Here is a 21,516-nt window from a genome sequence, read left to right as displayed (position 1 = left end):
TGCATGTGAAGCCGATGGTCCTGGGTTCGAATCCCGGTAAGGTCATTTATTTGTGTGATGGGCACAAATATTTGTTCCTTGGTCATGGGTGTTTTCTATGTATATAAAGGGGCCCACTGATTACCAGTTCGCCGGACGATATCAGCCTGTCAGTTAACAGTTAAGTTCCGAACAACTGACAGGCTGATATCGTCCGGCGAACTGGTAATCTGTGGGCCCCTAAGTTATGTATTTATCTATATTTTATTTTTTTTAATTTATTTACTCAATAAAAGATACACAGTAATCCATTACACATATTTTTTCGCCAAACTGCATGACAGTTTGTTGGCGAACGGTAGCACTCAACAATCTTCCTTAATCTACTGTGTAAGGTATAAGTAGGTACTATCGGCAATACACTTACCCGAGCAGTCGTTAGGCTTTATCTCCTTGCAACAAAGTTTAAAACTGGTCAGATAACTGTGACGCCGATGGAATATTTGTTAACAGGTAACATACTTAAATACAATCTTATATCTAGTACTATGCTATATTATATAATAATATGTTTATTCTAAAGAAATTTAACCATTAGGAACTGGTATCAGGTACCTATGTTGCACTTTATAGCATTATAGGTAAAGTAAGCATTATAGGTTCATACAGACTTATTTAATCCGAATCTTGTTATCCAGAACATTACGTCGATAATTAAATGAAGTAACTTAAAACAAAAAACAAGTTAACACCACGTTAATCTGTTTTTGTGTAATTGTCTAATAAAAACACTTTTAGTTTATTTCTAAAGGACAATATGCTACTACAGTCGTCTTCAGATGGGATTACTTATAGATTCTCGGTATTAGGTACTCCCTCGTCCGTTTACCGTAATAGTTATTGGCCCGCGGTTCAACATATTTTTTTCGTGTTAGCGATAAGGTTCTTAGAGAACGAGGGTACACTTTGGTTGTTTTGAACTTTGAACAGCTATATTGGTTGCCCGCTAGGAGAAATTTAAACTTTTCCTGCACCGGAAGTATATTACATTTTTTAAAAAGTGTATCATATTGTTTATTACATTTCTTTCTGATTTTGTTATGTACTAAGGTCTTAATTATTCTAAGTTGGATATTGAGTATTCTACTTATCTGTGTTTTAAATGTACCTCCGTAGACCATGAGCCCATAGCTAAGAACTGAATCGGCTAATGCATGATACAAAGTATACAAGGTCTTCTTATCAGTGAAGTGTTTTATATTATTGAACTTAACTTATTGAAATATAATTATGTATATCGTCGCCTAGCACCCATAGTACAAGCTTTGCTTAGTTTGGGGCTAGGTTGATCTAGATATTCTAGATTTAGGGTGACTGCTATAGGTAGTTATTGGCCAGTATATAGTAATTGGCCACTCTTAATAATAATTAATAAGGTTTCAATTGGCTTGTTTCTTTCTGATTTGTAAGGAGTGGCCAATTACTATATACTGGCCAATAACTATAGCAATCACCCTATGTAAGATGTCCCCTAATATTTTTTTTATTTTTTATCTAGCTAGACGGACAAAGTTGCGGCCGGAAGTTATTTTAAACATACCTATACAACATCATAAATTATGTATTAGAATATTTTATCATACCCTACACCTTTGCTAAACCATGACAAACGTTTTTGCACACATGTGGCATAATGTCATCCATTACTGCATGTTCAAGCGTTTATTAATAGAGATCAGCGTAATTATGGATGATTCATGCAATAGTAAGCGTTTTTAATTAATATTTATGATGATATTTAGCAGGAAGTAGTATTTTAATGTGGTTTTTAATGTATTTCTCCACAGATAAATAGTACACCTTTTTTTAAATTAATCTTAAGAATAATAAAAAAACCGGCCAAGTGCGAGTCGGACTCGCACACGAAGGGTTCCGTACCATTATCTATAAAAACGGTCACCCATCCAAGTACTGACCCCGCCCGACGTTTCTTAACTTCGGTCAAATATCACGTTTGTTGTATGGGAGCCCCACTTAAATCTTTATTTTATTCTGTTTTTAGTATTTGTTGTTATAGCGGCAATAGAAATACACTGGTGACAGACGGACGGACAGCGGAGTCTTAGTAATAGTTTTTACTCTTTGGGTACGGAACCCTAAATCGCGATCAGATATATCGGAGCGGCCATGGTGTTCATAATATCTGAATACGCACTCTAACGCCTTGACAATAGAGGCGAGTTCAGATATTTGTGAGCGCCTTGGCCGTTCTGATATATCTGATGGCGTATGTACAGATGTAGTGGATAATTATTTTCCATCGTATTTTCATGGAAACGTACGAACGTGTTTTGCTACCTCAGTCAGTCTCGGTACAAAAAGTACTGAGGTTGACTGAAGTAGCATGACAAATACGAACGTTTCCGAGAAAATACGATGGAAATCAATTATGCACTAAAGTGTCATTCTATGGAACTTGCTAACTATGTAAACAAAGGTCACTAGTAAATTCATCATTCAGAGACAATTTCAATATGGCGGTTTGTTTACATAGTTAGCAAGTTCCATAGAATGACACTTTACATCTGTAATGTGTTAGATCGCGGTTTATGGAATCTACATACGTCACCGACAATCGCATGCGATTTGCAATACATTGCGGCATTTAAGGCGCCATTCATTTGTTACGTAAGATGATTTTTGATTTCATTTTGATTGCCAGTTTTTGACCCCCTAGGCCGACCCCCTCCCCCTTAAATTATATTATATCATATCATATTTATTAAATTATTACGTAAGAATACTAAGAATCTATAATAACTTTTATTTTTCGGTAATATATAATCAATTTTGGGTTTTCTTTGGTTCAACTTCGGGCAAACTCGGCTCCGTTCGGCTCAGCTTTGCTCCGAGCAATTATTATGGTTGGCACCACCTGACGTTCTTTTGCGTGCACGATCACAGGTAAGATAATGACTTGAAATTTTGACAACCCTAAATAGCCGAATGGGATAGTGCCATACATTAGAAAGGGATGGCATGATTCGTCCCTGAATCGCAGTCAAGCTTCGATTTTGTAGGAAGCGTCCTTTATGTACGGTACATTATTTATTAATATCTGGGAGACCGAACTTTGCTCGGGCTCGGAAAACATATAAAACTAAATAATGCGCGTTTTCCCAGAGGTAAGACCTAGCTAGATCGATTTATCGCCCCCGAAAACCCCCATATAGCAAATTTCATCGAAATCGTTAGAGCCGTTTCCGAGATCCCCGAAATATATATACATATAAATAAATAAACAAGAATTACTCGTTTAATTAAAGGTATAAGATTTATTTATTATGTGGTCTTGGTCACTTTTTTCACGGGGTAAAACAATTCGTTATTGACGCTTCCGATAAACGGATTAAGCACTTATTGGTTACATTAGGCGTAATGACGGCTGGTTGCGCAAGCGCATGTAGCTGCGTTTAGCGGCTTGTATACTAATACGGAAACGACAAGCGTGAGTCGCGTTTAAGGCCGGTGCCCGTACATGATTTCAATGTGAAACCCGCCTAAATCACATAGGTATAGACAGATTTGCATGATCAATAGCGTCCCGATAACTCGTAACGGGGTTTAGGGTGATTTGTGATGAACCCTCGTGGACGTCAGCTGCCGCTCCGTTGGGTTGAAGCCACCCGAAGCGTGTAGTTTCACGGGGAATAACAATATGCTTCCGATAAACGGATTAAGCACTTATTGGTTACATTAAGGAGTAATGACGGCTGGTTGCGCAAGCGCAAGTAGCTGCGATTAGCGGCTTGTATACTAATACGGAAACGGCAAGCGTGAGTCGGGTTTAAGACCGGTGCCCGTACATGATTTCAATGTGAAACCCGCCTAAATCACATAGGTATAGACAGATTTGCATGATCAATAGCGTCCCGATAACTCGTAACGGGGTTAAGGGCGATTTGTAATGAACCCTCATGGACGTCAGCTGCCGCTCCGTTGGGTTGAAGCCATCCAAAGCGTGTAGTTTCACGGGGAAAAACAGTATGCTTCCGATAAACGGATTAAGCACTTATTGGTTACATTAAGGAGTAATGACGGCTGGTTGCGCAAGCGCATGTAGTTGCGATTAGCGGCTTGTATACTAATACGGAAACGGCAAGCGTGAGTCGGGTTTAAGACCGGTGCCCGTACATGATTTCAATGTGAAACCCGCCTAAATCACATAGGTATAGACAGATTTGCATGACCAATAGCGTCCCGATAACTCGTAACGGGGTTTAGGGTGATTTGTGATGAACCCTCGTGGACGTCAGCTGCCGCTCTGTTGGGTTGAAGCCACCCAAAGCGTGTAGTTTCACGGGGAAAAACAGTATGCTTCCGATAAACGGATTAAGCACTTATTGGTTACATTAAGGAGTAATGACGGCTGGTTGCACAAGCGCTAGTAGCTGCGATTAGCGGCTTGTATACTAATACGGAAACGACAAGCGTGAGTCGGGTTTAAGGCCGGCGCCCGTACATGATTTCAATGTGAAACCCGTCTAAATCTTGTATAGAACGCGGGTCATGGACAGATTTGCATGCCCAACAGCGTCCCGATAACTCGTAACGGGGTTAAGGGTGATTTGTGATGAACCCTCGTGGACGTCAGCTGCCGCTCCGTTGGGTTGAAGCCACCCAAAGCTTGTGTGCGTGAAATACTATTACCTACTTATATGTGCATAGCGCTGTCTCGCTCATACGCTGGATTAAGCACTTATTGGTTACATTAAACGTAATGACGGCTGGTTGCGCAAGCGCAAGTAGCTGCGATTAGTGGCTTGTATACTAATACGGAAACGGCAAACGTGAGTCGGGTTTAAGGCCGGTGCCCGTACATGATTTCAATGTGAAACCCGCCTAAATCTCATATAGAACGCGGGTCATGGACAGATTTGTACCCAGGCTATTACTCGTGAAGTGGCTAAGGGCGATTTGTAATGAACCCTAGTGGACGTCAGCTTCCGCTCCGCTGCCAATCAGTGATTTGTGTCAGATAAGTGATAATTCAGTCATATGGACTGTATTTTGAAGTCAAACGTTTTTTTAGAGCTTCGTCTATATTTATTCCATTGCCGACTGAACCCTAAAATTAACAAATCATTACAATTGCATTATTAAGTGGATTAGTATGACTACTGCTTACCGTTGAACTCCGTATAAGGTAATCGATTAATGTATTATGTCTAGTTCCATTTCAGTGGTTAAGAGTCACACGGACTTAGCCGCCGCCATACAATCGGACTTACGGTCTAATTATGAAATACAGCTTGGCGAAAAAGAGTAGAAATTAAAAAGTGGCAACACTGTAGTGTCGTCCCTTTCAAACCAATTTATATAAGAAAACGGGACGACACTACAGTGTTACCACTTTTTAATTTCTACTCTTTTTTGCCAAGCTGTATGTAGCATGAAATTTTACATGAATATTAATAGTAGATTGTTAACCAAGGGATGAAAGGCACTCATTTCTGCCGAGTCTCACTGGGTTCGAGCGCCAATAGTCCGAGGCTGAAATGATGCCTTTCACCCGAGTTAAACACGAGGAAGTCGGAAGGAGTCGAATACGAGGAAAGTAAAATGCATGTGTTTTTTTTTAAACATGACTAAGTATACATTTTTATAGTATTTTCGTATTGTATGTTCGCGATACTACTGAATGATTTTCACGCGGTTTTCACCTATCAATAGAGTGCATGGTTCTTGAACATCTTGAGGAAGGTTTAGGTGTATAATCTATAAAGTTATACCCGTGCGAAGCTGGGGAGGGTCGCTAGTAGACGAATGTTATTTAAATATTCGTACCAAGATTCAGGATCGGGCTGCCAAGAGGGCGTACCTGGGAAGACCGACTGGTGGCCGCCCGGTAAGTCGGCCCAGATACCGCCGGGGAGACAGTATGGAAGCGGATCTGCGTCAGCTTCAAGCCGATAATTGGCAGGAAACGGCGCAGGATCGGGAAAAGTGGCGTGCTTTCGTTTCGGAGGCCAAGACCCTCTTTGGGTCGCTAAGCGCCACTTGCACCATCCCACTAACCCGGAATTAACCGGTGAAACCGGTAATACAGTGTCAAATTGTACTGGTAACCATGGTAATCTAGGTTTAACCGGTTAACTCCCGGGTTAGTGAATGGTGCAAGTGGCCCTAAGCCATATTAGTTAGTACCAAGATTCATATTTTTTCTGCTTGTCATTTTAAAATGAGAGAGTTGCGTATTGTATGAGAGCGCCTTTTTGACGGCGCTTTCGTGTGACTCTTAATATGATTTAGTATTTATGCTTGCAATAGTGCGTTGAAGCGTATAAATATTTCGTTCAAGCGAATGATTTGGAAGTATTTAATTATTTATGTATTTGGGAAAAAAACTGACCAATATCATGTCGGACAATGCATAGGGATTAGGGTTCCTAAGTTCCTATCTATACTCTGTATCTTTAGGTATTTAAATAAAAGAAAACAAATAATTTGTACATATTCGGGTAGTTATAACATGTATTGGTTCACCAACCATATACACAACCGCCTGGATCTGTCACTGAACGACCTGACTTTAACCTACATTATTTGATCGTGTAATGTTTTCATCTACCCTCAACTGGCTTAAGGAGCCGTTCGAGGGTAGATTTTGTTTACTTTTATTTAAATACCTAAAGATACAGACTATAGTTTGTAAATATATGTTGATGTAGGCCCTACATCAACATATATTTACAAACCTACATTGTAGGGTGATAAAAAACACTATACAGGATGGATTATAATGCGATTATATTGTTACAGGCTTGCGGCCCCCCGGTACAGATGGAGCCGGTGGACTTGAGTCTCAAACGACCCCCCACTCCTAGGAGACGCGGCCGGCCTCCTGGTAAGTACCGACTCCTTAAGACGAAACAGGAGCTGAGTTTTAAATATTTTAGGTAAATATACCCGTCTCGCTAACGGAAGCGGCACCTAAAAGTAGTGCGATAAGGACAAGGCGAAAAATCCTGCGTAAAAATCTCAAAAATCGAGGTTTCGTACTCCTCTGTTTCCTCCACCAAAACTTAACCAATCGTAACCAAATTTGGAAATCTAAATGATTATGAAATTATCTGTGTCGGACCGTTTTGCTTTTTTGGCTAATTGATATCACTTTAAACTCTCGCGTTTTGTACACATATTTAATTACACATTAAATGATTCAAATGTTGAAACCAGCGGATATATCTTCGGACCAGTGTACGGATACTGTGAGTGTTGCGTGTCGTGCCGTGGACAATAAACATTAAACTTTAACGTGTAGCTACAATTTCTTTGTCTACCCCGAACATTTTTATAAACTAATTTCGGGTAGTTTAGTGGTGTTTTATTAATATCTCCGTTGACATTTGTTGGGACGTCAGTCTTTCCGTGACCACAGCTGGTGCAACTCAGCTGAAACGTCGGAATTAAAGGTAAAAACAATGAAATTATATCGCGGTAGACCCGTTTGTGTAATTAAATAATTGATATCAGTTTTGAATGCCACGCCTCTCATTGCGGCATAGTCAATTAGGCCATTTTGGCCATTTTTAAAGGGCTCTAGCGCCTTAAAAAACAAAAATATCAAAAAAAGCAAAACGGTCCGACACAGATATTGACAATATTAATCTGTGTTGAAAAAATTATTGCTCTAGCTTCAAAAACCACGGAGGAAAACGAGGAGTACGTTTGTACGGAGAAATGACCACTCCCGTTGGCTCTTAAGGAGCTACCCGTGGTTTACATCGATTTTTGACAAGTTTTGAATCGTATCTCCTACTTTTGCACTACAGATAAAATTATAAGGCAAACGGCTATCGGTTCTTCAATATTTTATCTCCATTTTTGTTTACCGGATTTTGATAGAAATTAATACTTATTTTTTTTAATTATTTTTTAAACATTGTCTAAAAATCACTTTTTTTGTATCTCGATTGCTGTGACACATCTAACATATACGAAATCTACATATTTGGGTTCGTCTTTGACGTCTCTAAAGACGTGTCTATCTAGGGTTTTAATTTTAAACCAATTAACAAAAAATTATGGCCAGAAAACTAGTTTTTTGGCCTAAAATTGTTCAACTTTGATGCCCAATATCTCGAAGACAATGAACTTTGAAGTAAATATGGGATACTATATTGCTTAAGGCGTTGTTTTTAATATGATAAGCTACAAAAAACATTAGAAAACGAAGGGATTCAGATCGAAGGTCATTGGGGCATGGGATCCCCTTAAGGACCTTTATTTGGGAAAAGTCAGAGAATAGTAAATCATCAGGCTTGCTCCTAATCCCCCCCCCCCCCCTCCCTCACTTAACCCCTTCCCTGTTACAAATGGAGCCGGTTGACTTGAGTCTCAAACGACCCCCCACTCCTAGGAGACGCGGTCGGCCTCTTGGTAAGTACTAACCCCTTAAGGACCTTGCCCCTAATCCCCCCTCTCACTTCACCCCTTCCCTGTTACAAATGGAGCCGGTTGACTTGAGTCTAAAGGCCTGGCCAAACAGCCGGCGCGACGCAGCGCCGCGTCCGCGCCGCGCGACCGCGGCACATGCTAACAGGTTACCGACGTCAAACAGACTGCGTGCCGCCGGTATCACGCCCCGCTTCTGTCGCGCCCCGCGCCGCGCGGCCCCTTGCGTCCACGCGGCGCGTGCGCAGCGCTGCGCCGCGCGGACGCGGCGGCCCGCCGCGTCGCACAAGGTCACATCAGTCGGATCGGACGTTAGGCAGCGAGCGGTGCGCCGCGTTCCCGCGCGGCCGCGCCGCGTTTGCGCGCGCGATGAGGGCGTGTTGAGAGCGTGAGGCCGGCGCGATCCGCGCGCGCCCTGTTTGAACAGGCATCGCGTCGCCATCACGCGGCGCGGACGTGGCGCTGCGTTGCGCCGGCTGTTTGGCCAGGCCTTAAAACGACCCTCCACTCCTAGGAGACGCGGTCGGCCTCCCGGTATGTTCTAACCTAAGAATAAATTTTTAGGGTTCCGTACCCAAAGGGTAGAAACAGGACCCTATTACTATGACTCCACTGTCCGTCTGCGGCAAGTGTGGTGAGACAGGCCATAGGTCGGCGGAGTGCAAGTCGGAGACCAAGTGTTGTGCGACGTGCAAACGTTTCAAGCGAGCGGAGGCGACCACACACGCGACCGCGTCGCCTTCCTGCCCGGCCCGGCTTCATGCCGAGCAGCAGGAGGCGGCCAAAATGCTGTATCGATAGCAGATACAGGCGTGTCTAGCATTTCTTTTGGACAGCTCAATTTGCAGGGTTCGGAGGCTGCCACCACAGAACTACCCGTGGTTGCGAGTTCGCACCGACTCGACTTAGTACTGGTCCAGGAGCAGTACAACAGTCGGCCCGGGATTCTGCAGTGTGGCGCAAACCCCAAGGCTGGCGTCTTCATTCTCAATCGCGCAATGGCAGTCACGCTTCTTCATCACTTAAGCAACGAGTACTGCGCGGTGGTCCATGTCGCACACGGAGGATCCAGTCTGCATGTAGTGTCAGCATACTTCCAGTACAGTCATGACATCGGTCGTCACATAGCTCACCTGGAGACAGTTCTTCAACGGCTTTCGGGCAAACCTATTCTCATAGGAGTTGACAGTAACGCTCACTCGCCTATGTGGCACTGCGATAGGAGACAGTACACTGGAAGGGGACCGGATACGGAGTACAGGAGGAACCAGATGGAGGGACTCATCCTCGGCAAGGGACTACTTCTGCACAACGCTTCGGGACAGCCGCCGACATTCAGCGGACCCAATGGTATGTCGAACGTAGACTTGACCATCACTACCCGTGGAGTTAACGTGTGCGACTGGACGGTACATGAGGGCGCCAGCCTGAGCGATCACCAGCTTATCACTTTCAAAACGGTCTTCGGTAGGTTAGATCCAACAGCCAGTGAGTCGTCATCGATACGTCTGTCGCCGCCATTCCGGACGCGTGGAGTCAATTGGGCCAACTTTTGTTCGAAGCTACACACTCGTATGGACAGGATTCACCCCGGCCTTCCCGCCAACAGGTACAGCGAACGATATTCGGAGATCTTGCTGCGCACTGCCCGAGAGACCTTGGGCTTCAGCGGCAAAAAGAACGATGGTAGGTACGAATGGTGGACCCCCGAGTTGGAAGAGTATCGTCCGAAACTCAACCGGGCTCGGCGCGCGTGGCAGCGGTCACGCCGCTTAGGAGGTATAGCAGAGGAGCAGCTACATGACGATCTTCGTGCCCTTCGGGGAAGATACAAGAAAGCCATGAAGCAGGCAGAGCTAGACTTCTTTCGCCGGATAGCCGAGTCAGGTAACGACGATCCATGGGGACTGGCCTATCGAGAGGCTTGCGGGCGCTTGCGCCCCCCGCCGAACATCACCAACGGCATCAAGCTCGTAGAGGGGTACACCGAATCCACCGGGGACACCATGTCGGGCCTCCTTCAGACGCTGTATCCAGACGACAAGCCGGACGGTGATACCATTTACCACCAGTCTGTTCGTGTAGCGGCCGCCTTCGCGCCATCTGGTCGCGATATGGAGGCCCCCGGAAAGGAGATGGTCGAGCGCATCGTGCGCTCCCTGCCTAACACGGCTCCAGGTACAGATGGTATCACGGCAGTCATTGTCAAGTGGGCGTGGAAGGCCACGTCGGATGAGATGTGGCTCATGTTCAGTAAGTGCATCACCGAAGGAGTCTTCCCGGAGATCTGGAAATCTGGTCGCCTTGTCGTCCTGCCAAAGGGTAACGGTAAGCCTCTTAGTGACCCGAAAGCGTATAGACCAATCACCCTCCTTCCTATTCTAGGTAAGGTTTTGGAACGCGTTATAGTTTCCTGTGCTCCCTGCCTGTACCGCAATATCTCGGACGCTCAATTTGGTTTCACTCGCGGCCGGTCGACAGTGTCAGCGCTGCGCCGGGTTAACGACATCGCTTCCGCCAGTTCAGCTCCGTATGTACAACTGATCCTTTTGGACATCTCAGGTGCTTTTGACAACGCGTGGTGGCCAATGATTTTGTTGAAGGTAAAGCAAGGTGGAGCCCCACCGAACCTTTACCGCATCTTGGTCAGCTACTTCACGAACCGTAGAGTCAGTCTTTATGTGGGCGATCAGACATGCTCGAAGACTAGCACCATGGGATGTCCACAGGGGTCGGTATTGGGCCCTACGCTATGGAATATCCTCCTGAACGATCTCCTGCTGTTGCCGCGACCCGGAGGAGTGCATTTGATCGCGTATGCTGACGACGTGACGATATTGATAGAGGCGTCTTCTCGCGCGGACATCGAACGCAAGGCCAACGTCATGCTGAAGGAAGTATCCGGGTGGGGGTCACGGAATCGCTTGCGATTCTCGCCCGCGAAGTCCTTGACCATGACGTACAAAGGTAAGTTTAAGCGAGCGCCAGTCATTCGACTGGAAGGCGACTCAATCAAAGGAGCCTCGGAGGTTACGTTGCTCGGTGTCACTCTGGACGAGGCTAGGTCCTACCTGCCGCATGCGAGACTCATAGGGGAAAAGGCCTCCAATTGCTTCGGCAAAATGTCGCGGATTTCCGCCACCAGATGGGGTGTCAAGTACCGATCTCTTCGCGTCCTGTACGCGGGGACATACGTGGCGACGGTCACGTACGCTGCTGCAGTATGGTGCCGATGCTCGTCCAACTTCGTGGTCAAACGAGCGCTGATTAAGACGCAAAGACCGGCACTAATTTTACTTACGAAGGCTTACAGGTCGTGTAGCTCCGCGGCGTTACCTGTGCTGGCGGGGGTTCTACCTGCCGACCTGGAAGTCTGTCGTGCAGGAAGGATCGCTCAGGAGGGAGACCAGCTGGACCCCAGGGAGCACCGGAAACTCAAGTCGACGGTTAGGACGGAGATCGTGGCTCAGTGGCAGGACAGGTGGCAGACCAGCGAAGACGGACGCGAGCTGTACAGCTTCTTCCCAGACGTGGGCGTGAGGCTAAGTTCCGACTGGATAGAACCGGACTACGTGGTTTCCCAGATCCTCACCGGGCACGGCTGCTTCAGGCTGCGCCTACACCAGCTAGGCCAGTGCGAGTCTGCAGAGTGCCCATGCGGTGAGCACAACGAGAGCCGGGATCACGCCCTCTGGGAATGTGTGCTGTACGCGGACGAACGGTCGGAGATGCTGACATCGCTGAAGAGGACAACGGTTGGCCCAGTGTTCCACGAGGAGTTGGTTTCGTGCGAAGAGAACTTCGAAGCGCTGCGCAAGTTTGCGCACTCCTGGCACACCAAGCGAAGACACTTTGAAGAGTGAGGACAGCTGCTCAACGGTGGAGACGACGTCGAGCGCCGTGATTGTCGTCAAGCCCAAATTTGGGGCAGAAGAGATGCTAAGATAGTGGCCTGCCCAATTGCGGGAGAAAGGCCAGGGACATTATTAGATTTGTAGGGAGTCCAGAAGCAACGTGTAGCGGGGCACGGAAAGCCGGACCGTTACACGGCTCCCACGATTCGGTCTGTACGGCGAGAGCCAGGAAAGACCATGAGGAGGTGGTGGGAAATGTCCGTCTGTCTGTCATCAGGCTGTAAGGTCACTGTGGGTAAGTCCGTCTACAAGGCAAGTCCGTCAACATGTTATAACTTTTGAATTTGAAGGTGTATGCGACTTTGGAGTCCAGTCGATTAACCAGTTTTTCGCGCTAGTTCCGTCACTGTAAAACAGATGGCGCTGTGACAACCAACTTCAGAGCAATCCGCCTCAACAAGTCATTTCGTGTTTTGAACTCGAAGTCATAGTGCGACAGCCGTTCGAAAAAAAAATTAAAAAAATAGTTTTTGAAAAGATTGTGCATCAAAAAGTAACTACGTAGGTACCATAAGAACCAGTTGTCTTTATTCTATTTTTAAAATATCAGAAATTAGCTTAGTTTTGTAATTATACGTTCCACAATTTATCATATTAAAATTTGACTAAGTTGGAAAGTCCGTCTATTATGTTCAAGGCAAGTCCGTCATATGACTTTCGTTAAATCAGAGATTACCAACTGTTTGTGCAACTTTAATATTATAACGATTTGATAAGGTATCAAAAAATCCTCCTGACTTTGCGCATGATGTTACTTAATTAACTTTTGATATCAGTAAATTAAAAGAAACGATTAAAATTCATTTTAAAATTACTATTGATCTTTTATTTCGGAAATCAAAAAAATAATTATGTTTAATTATTTTCCAAAAAAGGTTTACCACCCCATTTTGGTAGTATATGCCGGACTTGCCTTTGTTTTAGAAAAATGGTGTTTATTTCGAATCTGAACCGTATATTAACAAGTTTAAAATACACTTTTCATTGTCTTGATCCGTTCTTTTTAGGAATTTGACTACGAACATATACACACCCATAGATTGGCTGATATCATAACTAGACGGACTTCCCTTAAACTGCACGGGAAGTCCGTCTACTCGCCGAATTTAAAAAAATGCCATTGTTTTTGCTTAATTTGTGCTTGAAATGATCTGTCACTAAGGCTAAACTATTAATTATTAAATTCTTCATCGTATGTGATTACAAGCAGTAACATAGGTGAATAAGTAACGGAACTAGATCACACCAAAGTAAAAAAAAAATAAAGTATGCCGGACTTCGCCACAGTGACCTTATCTCATGAACCGTGATAGCTAGGCAGTTGAAATTTTCACAGATGTATTTCTGTTGCCGCTATAAACAACAAATACTAAAAACAGAATATAATAAATATTTAAGTGGGGTTCCCATAAAACAAACGTTATTTTTTTGCCGTTTATTGCGTAATGGTACGGAACCGTTCGTGCGCGAGTCCGACTCGCACTTGGCCGCTTTTAATTTATTGTGTTTGGTAACTGTATCTTTACTCGGCTACCGGTATAAACAATGGTTATATTCGACTCGTCAATTCGTGACATGTGAAATAGACATGCCTGGAGCTAAATATTTGTAGCTCGAGTTACGATAGTAAAAGTCGCAGCCTAGTTTATAGTTTATTTGCAATTAGACTTTAATGTAGAGAAAGCTAGCATTATTCGCAGGGCAATGGGTTTCGTGGTTATTGTTGTTCGATTTATACCTTCCTTATACTAGAGTCTGATTAGCCTGTATCTTTAGGTATGAATCCTCCTCCTTCCTTCCCTCCTCCTCCGTCCTTCCTTCGTCCTTTCGAATGCCAAAGACGTCAACTGACGCGGGCGTCTACAGCCCAATTGTGACACGGCACTTTGCATGTATAATTCAGTTTAACGTTTTTAGGATTGTCTCGAATATAGTATAGTTTTGGTTTTATGGCAAGGAAGTCATTGATGTAGCAACAAAACAAATGACAACCATTTGGCCAATTAGAAACTAATTAAATCTGATGGTGTTGCTACTTCAAATTAAATCCTAAATTTATGGAATAATATTAATAAATATTTAAATCAAAAACTTAATTTATAAATACAAAATAGGTTGAAATATATTCAAATAATTGAATATGATTTATTTCTTTGGGTTATACTTGCATATAAAATTATTCCATGAATTTCATTAGTTACTGTTATTTTGATTGTGTCATCCCAGGGACAGAATGGTTTGAGATCATTTCCTGGCTGGTTTGCGCCCTGGATGGGCATCTTTTATACATAGAACAGTGAAGCGAAGTACATCATGCTCTGGTAGCATCGATCAGAGGCTTGGTTATGCAGTAGCCGCTGCATCCATGAGCTAGGGAGCTCATGTTGTTGTTATTTTGCCACAAACAGTAAGTAGAATATGATAATATATGGATGTCCTCAGGTGCAACTCCTTGTTGAATCTTTGTTTGACCATTTCGCTTTGTTTCCAGTCTGCTGGTAAAACAATGTGGTGGGAGGGAGTATCAGAGCTGCGAGATGAGTCCACTCTAGGAATTTCCAGCTGGTGAGAAACTTAGATCATATAATGTCTCTTAGGTTAGCAGAGCACATGCTTCTAGTTATTAATCTTGAATTGTTTCTTTCAGCTGACTGGTTTTTTCGTTTTTATGTTACTACGTATGTGAAATCAGTTCGCATATCAGAGTATGGAAGTCTGTCCATATTCCTAAAACTTCAAGTGTGTCTGGTGAGCAGTTCGCCATAAGAAATTCGCTCTTCTGCTGGATGGAGGTGACGTCACCTTCAAACTGAGACCTTAGTCCTTCGGTGTTGCTCTGCGGTGTCGGGTCAGATTCCCGCTGCAGCAAATCAGCTCCGGCACAGCGGAGGATCACACGTCGGTCTTGAACTGGTGGAACATTGTTATGAGGTTGGTGTACGCTTTCCTTCCGTCCTAGAAGTTTTTCCAAATTTAAAGTTAGAGAATTTATTAAATCGTATGTGATGGCAAATGATAAATTAGGTACTAACAAATTTAGATAGGTCTGCTTGTAAATCATTGTAGAACCATTTTTGGCACGACCCGGCTCTATCGTCTGACATTATAGAATAAGGTGCTTAATGCTAGCTTAATAAATGATTTACTTGTAGAACAACTTCCTTAGTGTGAGAATAGAAATAAATTATGTGTCACAAAACTAACATTTCATTTTGACATCCTTTAGAAACCCCTGAATAGTTGATGGAAATAAGTGTAAGCACCTGCTTGAGTTTTTGGTTAAGATTTAGATTGGTTAATTTAGTAACCTTAATTGTCCGTGAGTTTCCCCAGGGAAAAGCCTCAGTCGGGCAAGGAATACTCCCCGTGACACAATATCAATCTTCGTGCATTCTAGCAAGTACCACTACCACCACTTTTGACATTGATATAGTCACTCACGTTTAAGTAACTTACTTTCTATGCATCTCGCTCGTACTCGCATATTATGGCTCCTTAATGCTCGCTCGTACTCGCATATTCACGGAAAATGGCTAAATGGCTCCTTAAGCCAGTTGAGGGTAGATGAAGACATTACACGATAAAATAATGTACTCGTAGGTTAAAGTCAGGCCGTTCAGTGACTGATCCAGGCGGTTTTGTATTTGGTTGGTTTACCAATAAATGTTATAACTACCCGAAACTGTACAAATTATTTGTTTACTTTTATTTAAATACCTAAAGATACAGAGTATAGTAACGACAGATAGAGTTAGCATAGCGCCTGGATAAAGTCTAATGGCAATCATTCAATTTGAGCATATCGGCACTAATTTCAAAAAAACTCGTATCTTGTTCTGTAAAGCAAAAGAAAAACGTGGTATCTATGTATGGATGCATACAGAGTTACTGCTTTTCAACTTTGAGTAGAAGTTTCTGTTGCCGCTATAACAACAAATACTAAAAAGTACAGAACCCTCAGTGAGCGAGTCCGACTCGCACTTGTCCGGGTTTTTTAGTATTTGTTGTTATAGCGGCAACAGAAATACATCATCTGTGAAAATTTCAACTGTCTAGCTATCACGGTTCATGAGTTACAGCCTGGTGACAGACAGACAGACAGTGGAGTCTTAGTAATAGGGTCCCGTTTTTACCCTTTGGGTACAGTCCCCTGCAATAATATGTGACACAACGAAGGCCGCAAAAATATTTGACACGATCTTATTTGTAGAGCCATAAAACCGTGTCACATATTTTTGCGGCGTTCGAAGTGTAACATATTATTGGAGGTGACTGTACGGAAACCTAAAAAGTTGATGATGCGCCAAAACGCCAGTATATGAACGCCCTTATCTCAATGTGTGTTAACCTAAGCAGGCGTGGCTCACTCCGCGATTTCGTCGCTTTGCTACAGGTAGCTAAAAGTACATCCGTTCCACACCAATTTTGTTGGCTAACCATAAGCCGCCCGTGGCGCTGTCGCCACCTAGCGGCCATATCTGTCCTGATCGTAACAGACGCGTGTTGTTAGAGAGTGAGTCTTCTGTACCTAGTACTATTATTAATTCTGTGGCCTGAGCCTAAGTGCTGTAGTGCTAGTGAAATCGCTAACAAGGGCGAACCGTATAGTATAGACAGATTTATCGGCCCAGGAAATCTGCATTAACCATCTAACAAGCCTGATACATGATTTATATCTTAGTATATACGACCTATGTGTAACATTGTGGAGCTAGGTACAGTCAGAATCACTAGTAGCCAACGAACTAGAATAATAGAAGTCTGATTAGTGATCAGCAGTGATCGTTAATTTTCCAGCAATTTTGGTGCAGCCAGTGGCGTAGCGTGAACTAATCTAGCCGTGGGCGAAATCGAATCTGCGAGGCCCTTTTATTTCACTGTGTCCGAAGGCCCCTCGCGTGACGCCCCCCTTGGGGCGCGAGGCCGTGGGCGACGGCCTACTTCGCCCACGCCTAGCTACGCCACTGTGTGCAGCATAGTAAAAATAAAGGATTTTCTTCAATTTTTTTCTAGGGAGAGGATTGGTTAAGGTTAATATTACTGTTATTAACCCTAATTATCTATTCCACCTAGAGTAGGGCATACAGATGCTTTTAACTAGAGATGCAACGGATAGTTGTTTGGCCAGATACCGGATACCGGATATTCGGCCTGACCATCGGCCGAATATCCGGTATCCGGCCGCCGAATATTCGGCCAGCGGAACTATACCTACATTTCGGTTTTTCAGGTGCGCATTCTGCTGGTTTGACCTGTTTCCTAGTGAACGTTCGCGTGGCCATATTTCTAGGTTAGAAATGAGTGCACGTGCAAGTCAGTGGAATGTTTAACTTGTTTTAAAATAATAAACAAGTACGATTATGACCATGTCTGTTTCTGAAATCCAATTTGTTTACTCCGAAATCAAGCAATGTTACTATCCGGTATCCGGCCGGATAATATGTCACTATCCGGTATCCGGCCGGATAGTAAAATAATGGCCGGATAGGCCGGATACCGGATAGTAACCGGATATCCGGTGCATCTCTACTTTTAACCAACAATGCTGCACCAAAATTGCCGGAAAATTAACGATCACTGGTGATCAGAGATTTCTCTATTATATAAAAGTACTAGCGACCCGCCCCGGCCTCGCACGGGTTACACAGAACCTTAACAAATTATACACCGAAACCTTCCTCAAGAATCACTCTATTGATAGGTGAAAACCGCATGAAAATCCGTTCAGTAGTTTTTGAGTTTATCGCGATTATCTATACCTAACATACCAAATACATACGTTAACAGACATACCTACTACTCCTACTATACAGACGCGGCGGGGGACTTAGTTTTATAACTTTTATGCGAACATTTTGAGTCACAATTTTTATAAAAACCGTTCGCTAATAAAGAACAAACGTTTGCTAAGATATATTTTTTTGTAGTAAGAGTCAATCAAATCAGACCCATTATAAAAATAAAATATTTTGTTATCAATAAATGCTCAAAAAAGGGTCTTCGTATTTAACAACTTTACAAGAATACATTTTAAATATTAAATGTACACATACTTACTTGGTTTTTTGTTATTTTTATTGTGTAATTTTTCATTTTAGGTAGGTGCAAACAGATATTCGGTATTCGGCCGAATAGTAGGCGAAATTCTGCCGAATACCGAATATTCGGCAAAGTGGCCTAATACCGAATATTCGGCAAAGTGGCCGAATACCGAATAGTTGCCGAATATTCGTGGCATCTCCAGGGGTGTATTTTGAAATTTCGCGCCCCGAGCCAATACGTTTCGCCGCCCCAGAAGTCAAGGAAGAAAAACAAAATGCAATTCGCCAGGGGCGCCATACCACAGATTAATAAATAGTTACTACGTAACAGATACTTCATTCCCAAACAAAAGCGAAAATACCTACGCTATAATAGCCTACAGAACCTTAATAATAATACCTGCTGCTCAGGACAAGAAGAAATGTAGCATAAGTACGCGCACAAAGAGTCGAGACTGTGTTGCCCGCCGTGCGAGTCACGTGCTAACGCGTCATCGTAAGAATGCGCTAGAGTTGTAGGGCGGATCAACCATATTTTTTATTAGTCAATCAAATATGTTTTAGTTTTATATAATGATTTATATTTTTTTCCCTTCTCGGAATTCTCTGTTATTAAATTTTATAGTTGTAAATATCCTAAATTGCGTAAATAATTTTAATAAATACTCAGGAAGCAACGGAAAATCAACGGTTTTTAAAGTTGTAATACGGTGCTATACCAGGCCGATTAATTATTACGTCGTCAAAATTATTTAAAAATACTTTTTCTAACCCTTCAATATAATTCTTAAACGTTTCAGGTGGGACCTTTAGCCCGCCATAAAAAGATGAATCTTTATTATACGCTTTTTCCTTTGTTTTATGACTTTTACACCCATTTACTGCACAATAATTACGTGGTTTCGGCATTTCGAAGCGTAAGCGCGGGAAACGTGCGGTGCGAGCGTTCAGGCGGGCGTTCGGCGGCCCTCTGTCGGTTGTATCGTCGACGATACGCCGAGCGGTAGGCATATAGCGCGTGGCCTTGAGCGTGTGACGGAGGCCTGGCCATACGGCCGATAAACCGCCCCTGGCGGATTGGCGCCCCGGGCCATGGCTCGGATGGCCCTAGGGTAAATACGCCCCTGGGCATCTCTAATTCTGACTGTACCAACGGCAACATGAACTGATCGTGAATGAGCCTTGTGTCTTCACAATAAGGTTGTACTGTCTTAGTTAACTGTGTGGACGATGCTAGGCAATTATTTAATAGAAATACAGAAGAAGAAGTTTACCACAGGAAGCCGTACAACGCCATCTTGTTTAGCTGTCGAATTTCTGAGAACAAAATTGTCCTAGACTTTCCACATCAGGGTTAAGATTAATTGATTGTGTAAATCAATGAATCTTAGCCAAAGCAAAACTCTAAATTGGCCCCAACTTGACACAACACAACACAATCGTGTCCATGTCAAGATTGTTAAGTACTAGCATCCGATAAGGCGAATAACGTGTTTAAATTCGTATACTCTCTTAAATGCACTAAATCGTGAAACGCCATGTAAGCTAGTGCGTATTAGGCTGGTACACACTGTTAGGACAGCCACATAAAGGCATTTACAGTACATAGGGCGGGTTTTAGGACAATACGTGCCTATGTCAAAAATTTAAAGGGCCATATGTACTGTAAAACGTTGTACAATACACGTGCGAAAAGATAATTTTTTGACGCGAAAAAATTGTTTTTTGCTCTTTGTTTGGGGCATGTCGTCTTAAATCAGTCAACCCTCCATACAAAGGCCAACATTTTTTCGCGTCATTGTTAGGGTTCCGTACCCAAAAGGTAAAACGGGACCCTATTACTAAGACTTCGCTGTCCGTCCGTCCGTCCGTCCGTCCGTCCATCCGTCCGTCCGTCCGTCCGTCCGTCTGTCAGTCACCAGGCTGTATCTCACGAACCGTGATAGCTAGACAGTTGAAATTTTCACAGATGATGTATTTATGTTGCCGCTATAACAACAAATACTAAAAACAGAATAAAATAAAGATTTAAATGGGGCTCCCATACAACAAACGTGATTCTGACCAAAGTTAAGCAACGTCAGGCGTGGTCAGTACTTGGATGGGTGACCGTTTTTTTTTTTGCATTTTTTTTTTCCGTTTTTTTTTTCATTATGGTACGGAACCCTTCGTGCGCGAGTCCGACTCGCACTTGCCCGGTTTTTTTTCTACTTTATTCTATCAGAACACGATACTGAAAAACCGCATCCAATCATTTTTAGGGTTTCGTACCCAAAGGGTAAAACGGGACCCTATTACTAAGACTTCGCTGTCCGTCCGTCCGTCCGTCCGTCCGTCCGTCCGTCTGTCACCAGGCTGTATCTCACGAACCGTGATAGCTAGACAGTTGAAATTTTCACAGATGATGTATTTCTGTTGCCGCTATAACAACAAATACTAAAAACAGAATAAAATAAAGATTTAAATGGGGCTCCCATACAACAAACGTGATTTTTGACCAAAGTTAAGCAACGTCGGGAGTGGTCAGTACTTGGATGGGTGACCGTTTTTTTTTGCTTTTTTTTTGTTTTTTTTTTTGCATTATGGTACGGAACCCTTCGTGCGCGAGTCCGACTCGCACTTGCCCGGTTTTTGTTAGATACACCTTGTATAGCACTATTTTTGTTACTCCTTATATACTCGTAGCTTCGAAAGCTTCAAACGCACTACGCTTAGACTTGACACTTCAGTCAGTGTGTCCTACGCCTTACTGCACTACATCCGATGTATCAACGATACACTCTACAAAACAGCCTATGTTCATACACAACTCATGGCGGTTACGACATTCTGTGCAAGGGAAGATAGCGTCCCTTTCACTGGAGTTTACCTTAATTAGTTACGTAGATGTTTTGGTGTAAGGACACATTTTACTATGTAAGCTTTACCAAAGAGAATTTGAAATAGCTACAGTACATTTTGGTACAAAAAAAATGTAAGAAATAAAAATCGAGGTTGTATGTATGTGATTGTTAATTTCGGGGATCTCGGAAACGGCTCTAACGATTTCGAAGAAATTTGCTATATGGGGATTTTCGGGGGCGAAAAATTGATCTGATTGCTCTTATCTCTGGGAAAACGCGCAC

At 43.3% G+C, this 21,516-nt stretch overlaps 1 protein-coding gene across 1 annotated transcript in view; it reads left to right on the top strand.

Annotated features, from left to right (window-relative positions):
* Positions 1 to 21,516, top strand: part of LOC134803770 (Krueppel-like factor 3) — a 102,304-nt gene that overhangs the window by 38,324 nt on the left and 42,464 nt on the right. The window contains exon 4 of the mRNA XM_063776607.1: positions 6,802 to 6,886. Coding sequence (XP_063632677.1) covers positions 6,802 to 6,886 — 85 coding nt within the window. The remainder of the gene's footprint in view (positions 1 to 6,801; positions 6,887 to 21,516) is intronic.

The sequence above is a fragment of the Cydia splendana genome, chromosome 27, assembly GCF_910591565.1.
Source record: "Cydia splendana chromosome 27, ilCydSple1.2, whole genome shotgun sequence".
NCBI classification, from domain to species: Eukaryota; Metazoa; Arthropoda; class Insecta; order Lepidoptera; family Tortricidae; genus Cydia; species Cydia splendana.
The sequence above is the reverse complement of the archived record's forward strand: the minus strand, read 5'-3'. Positions and strand labels throughout refer to the sequence as shown.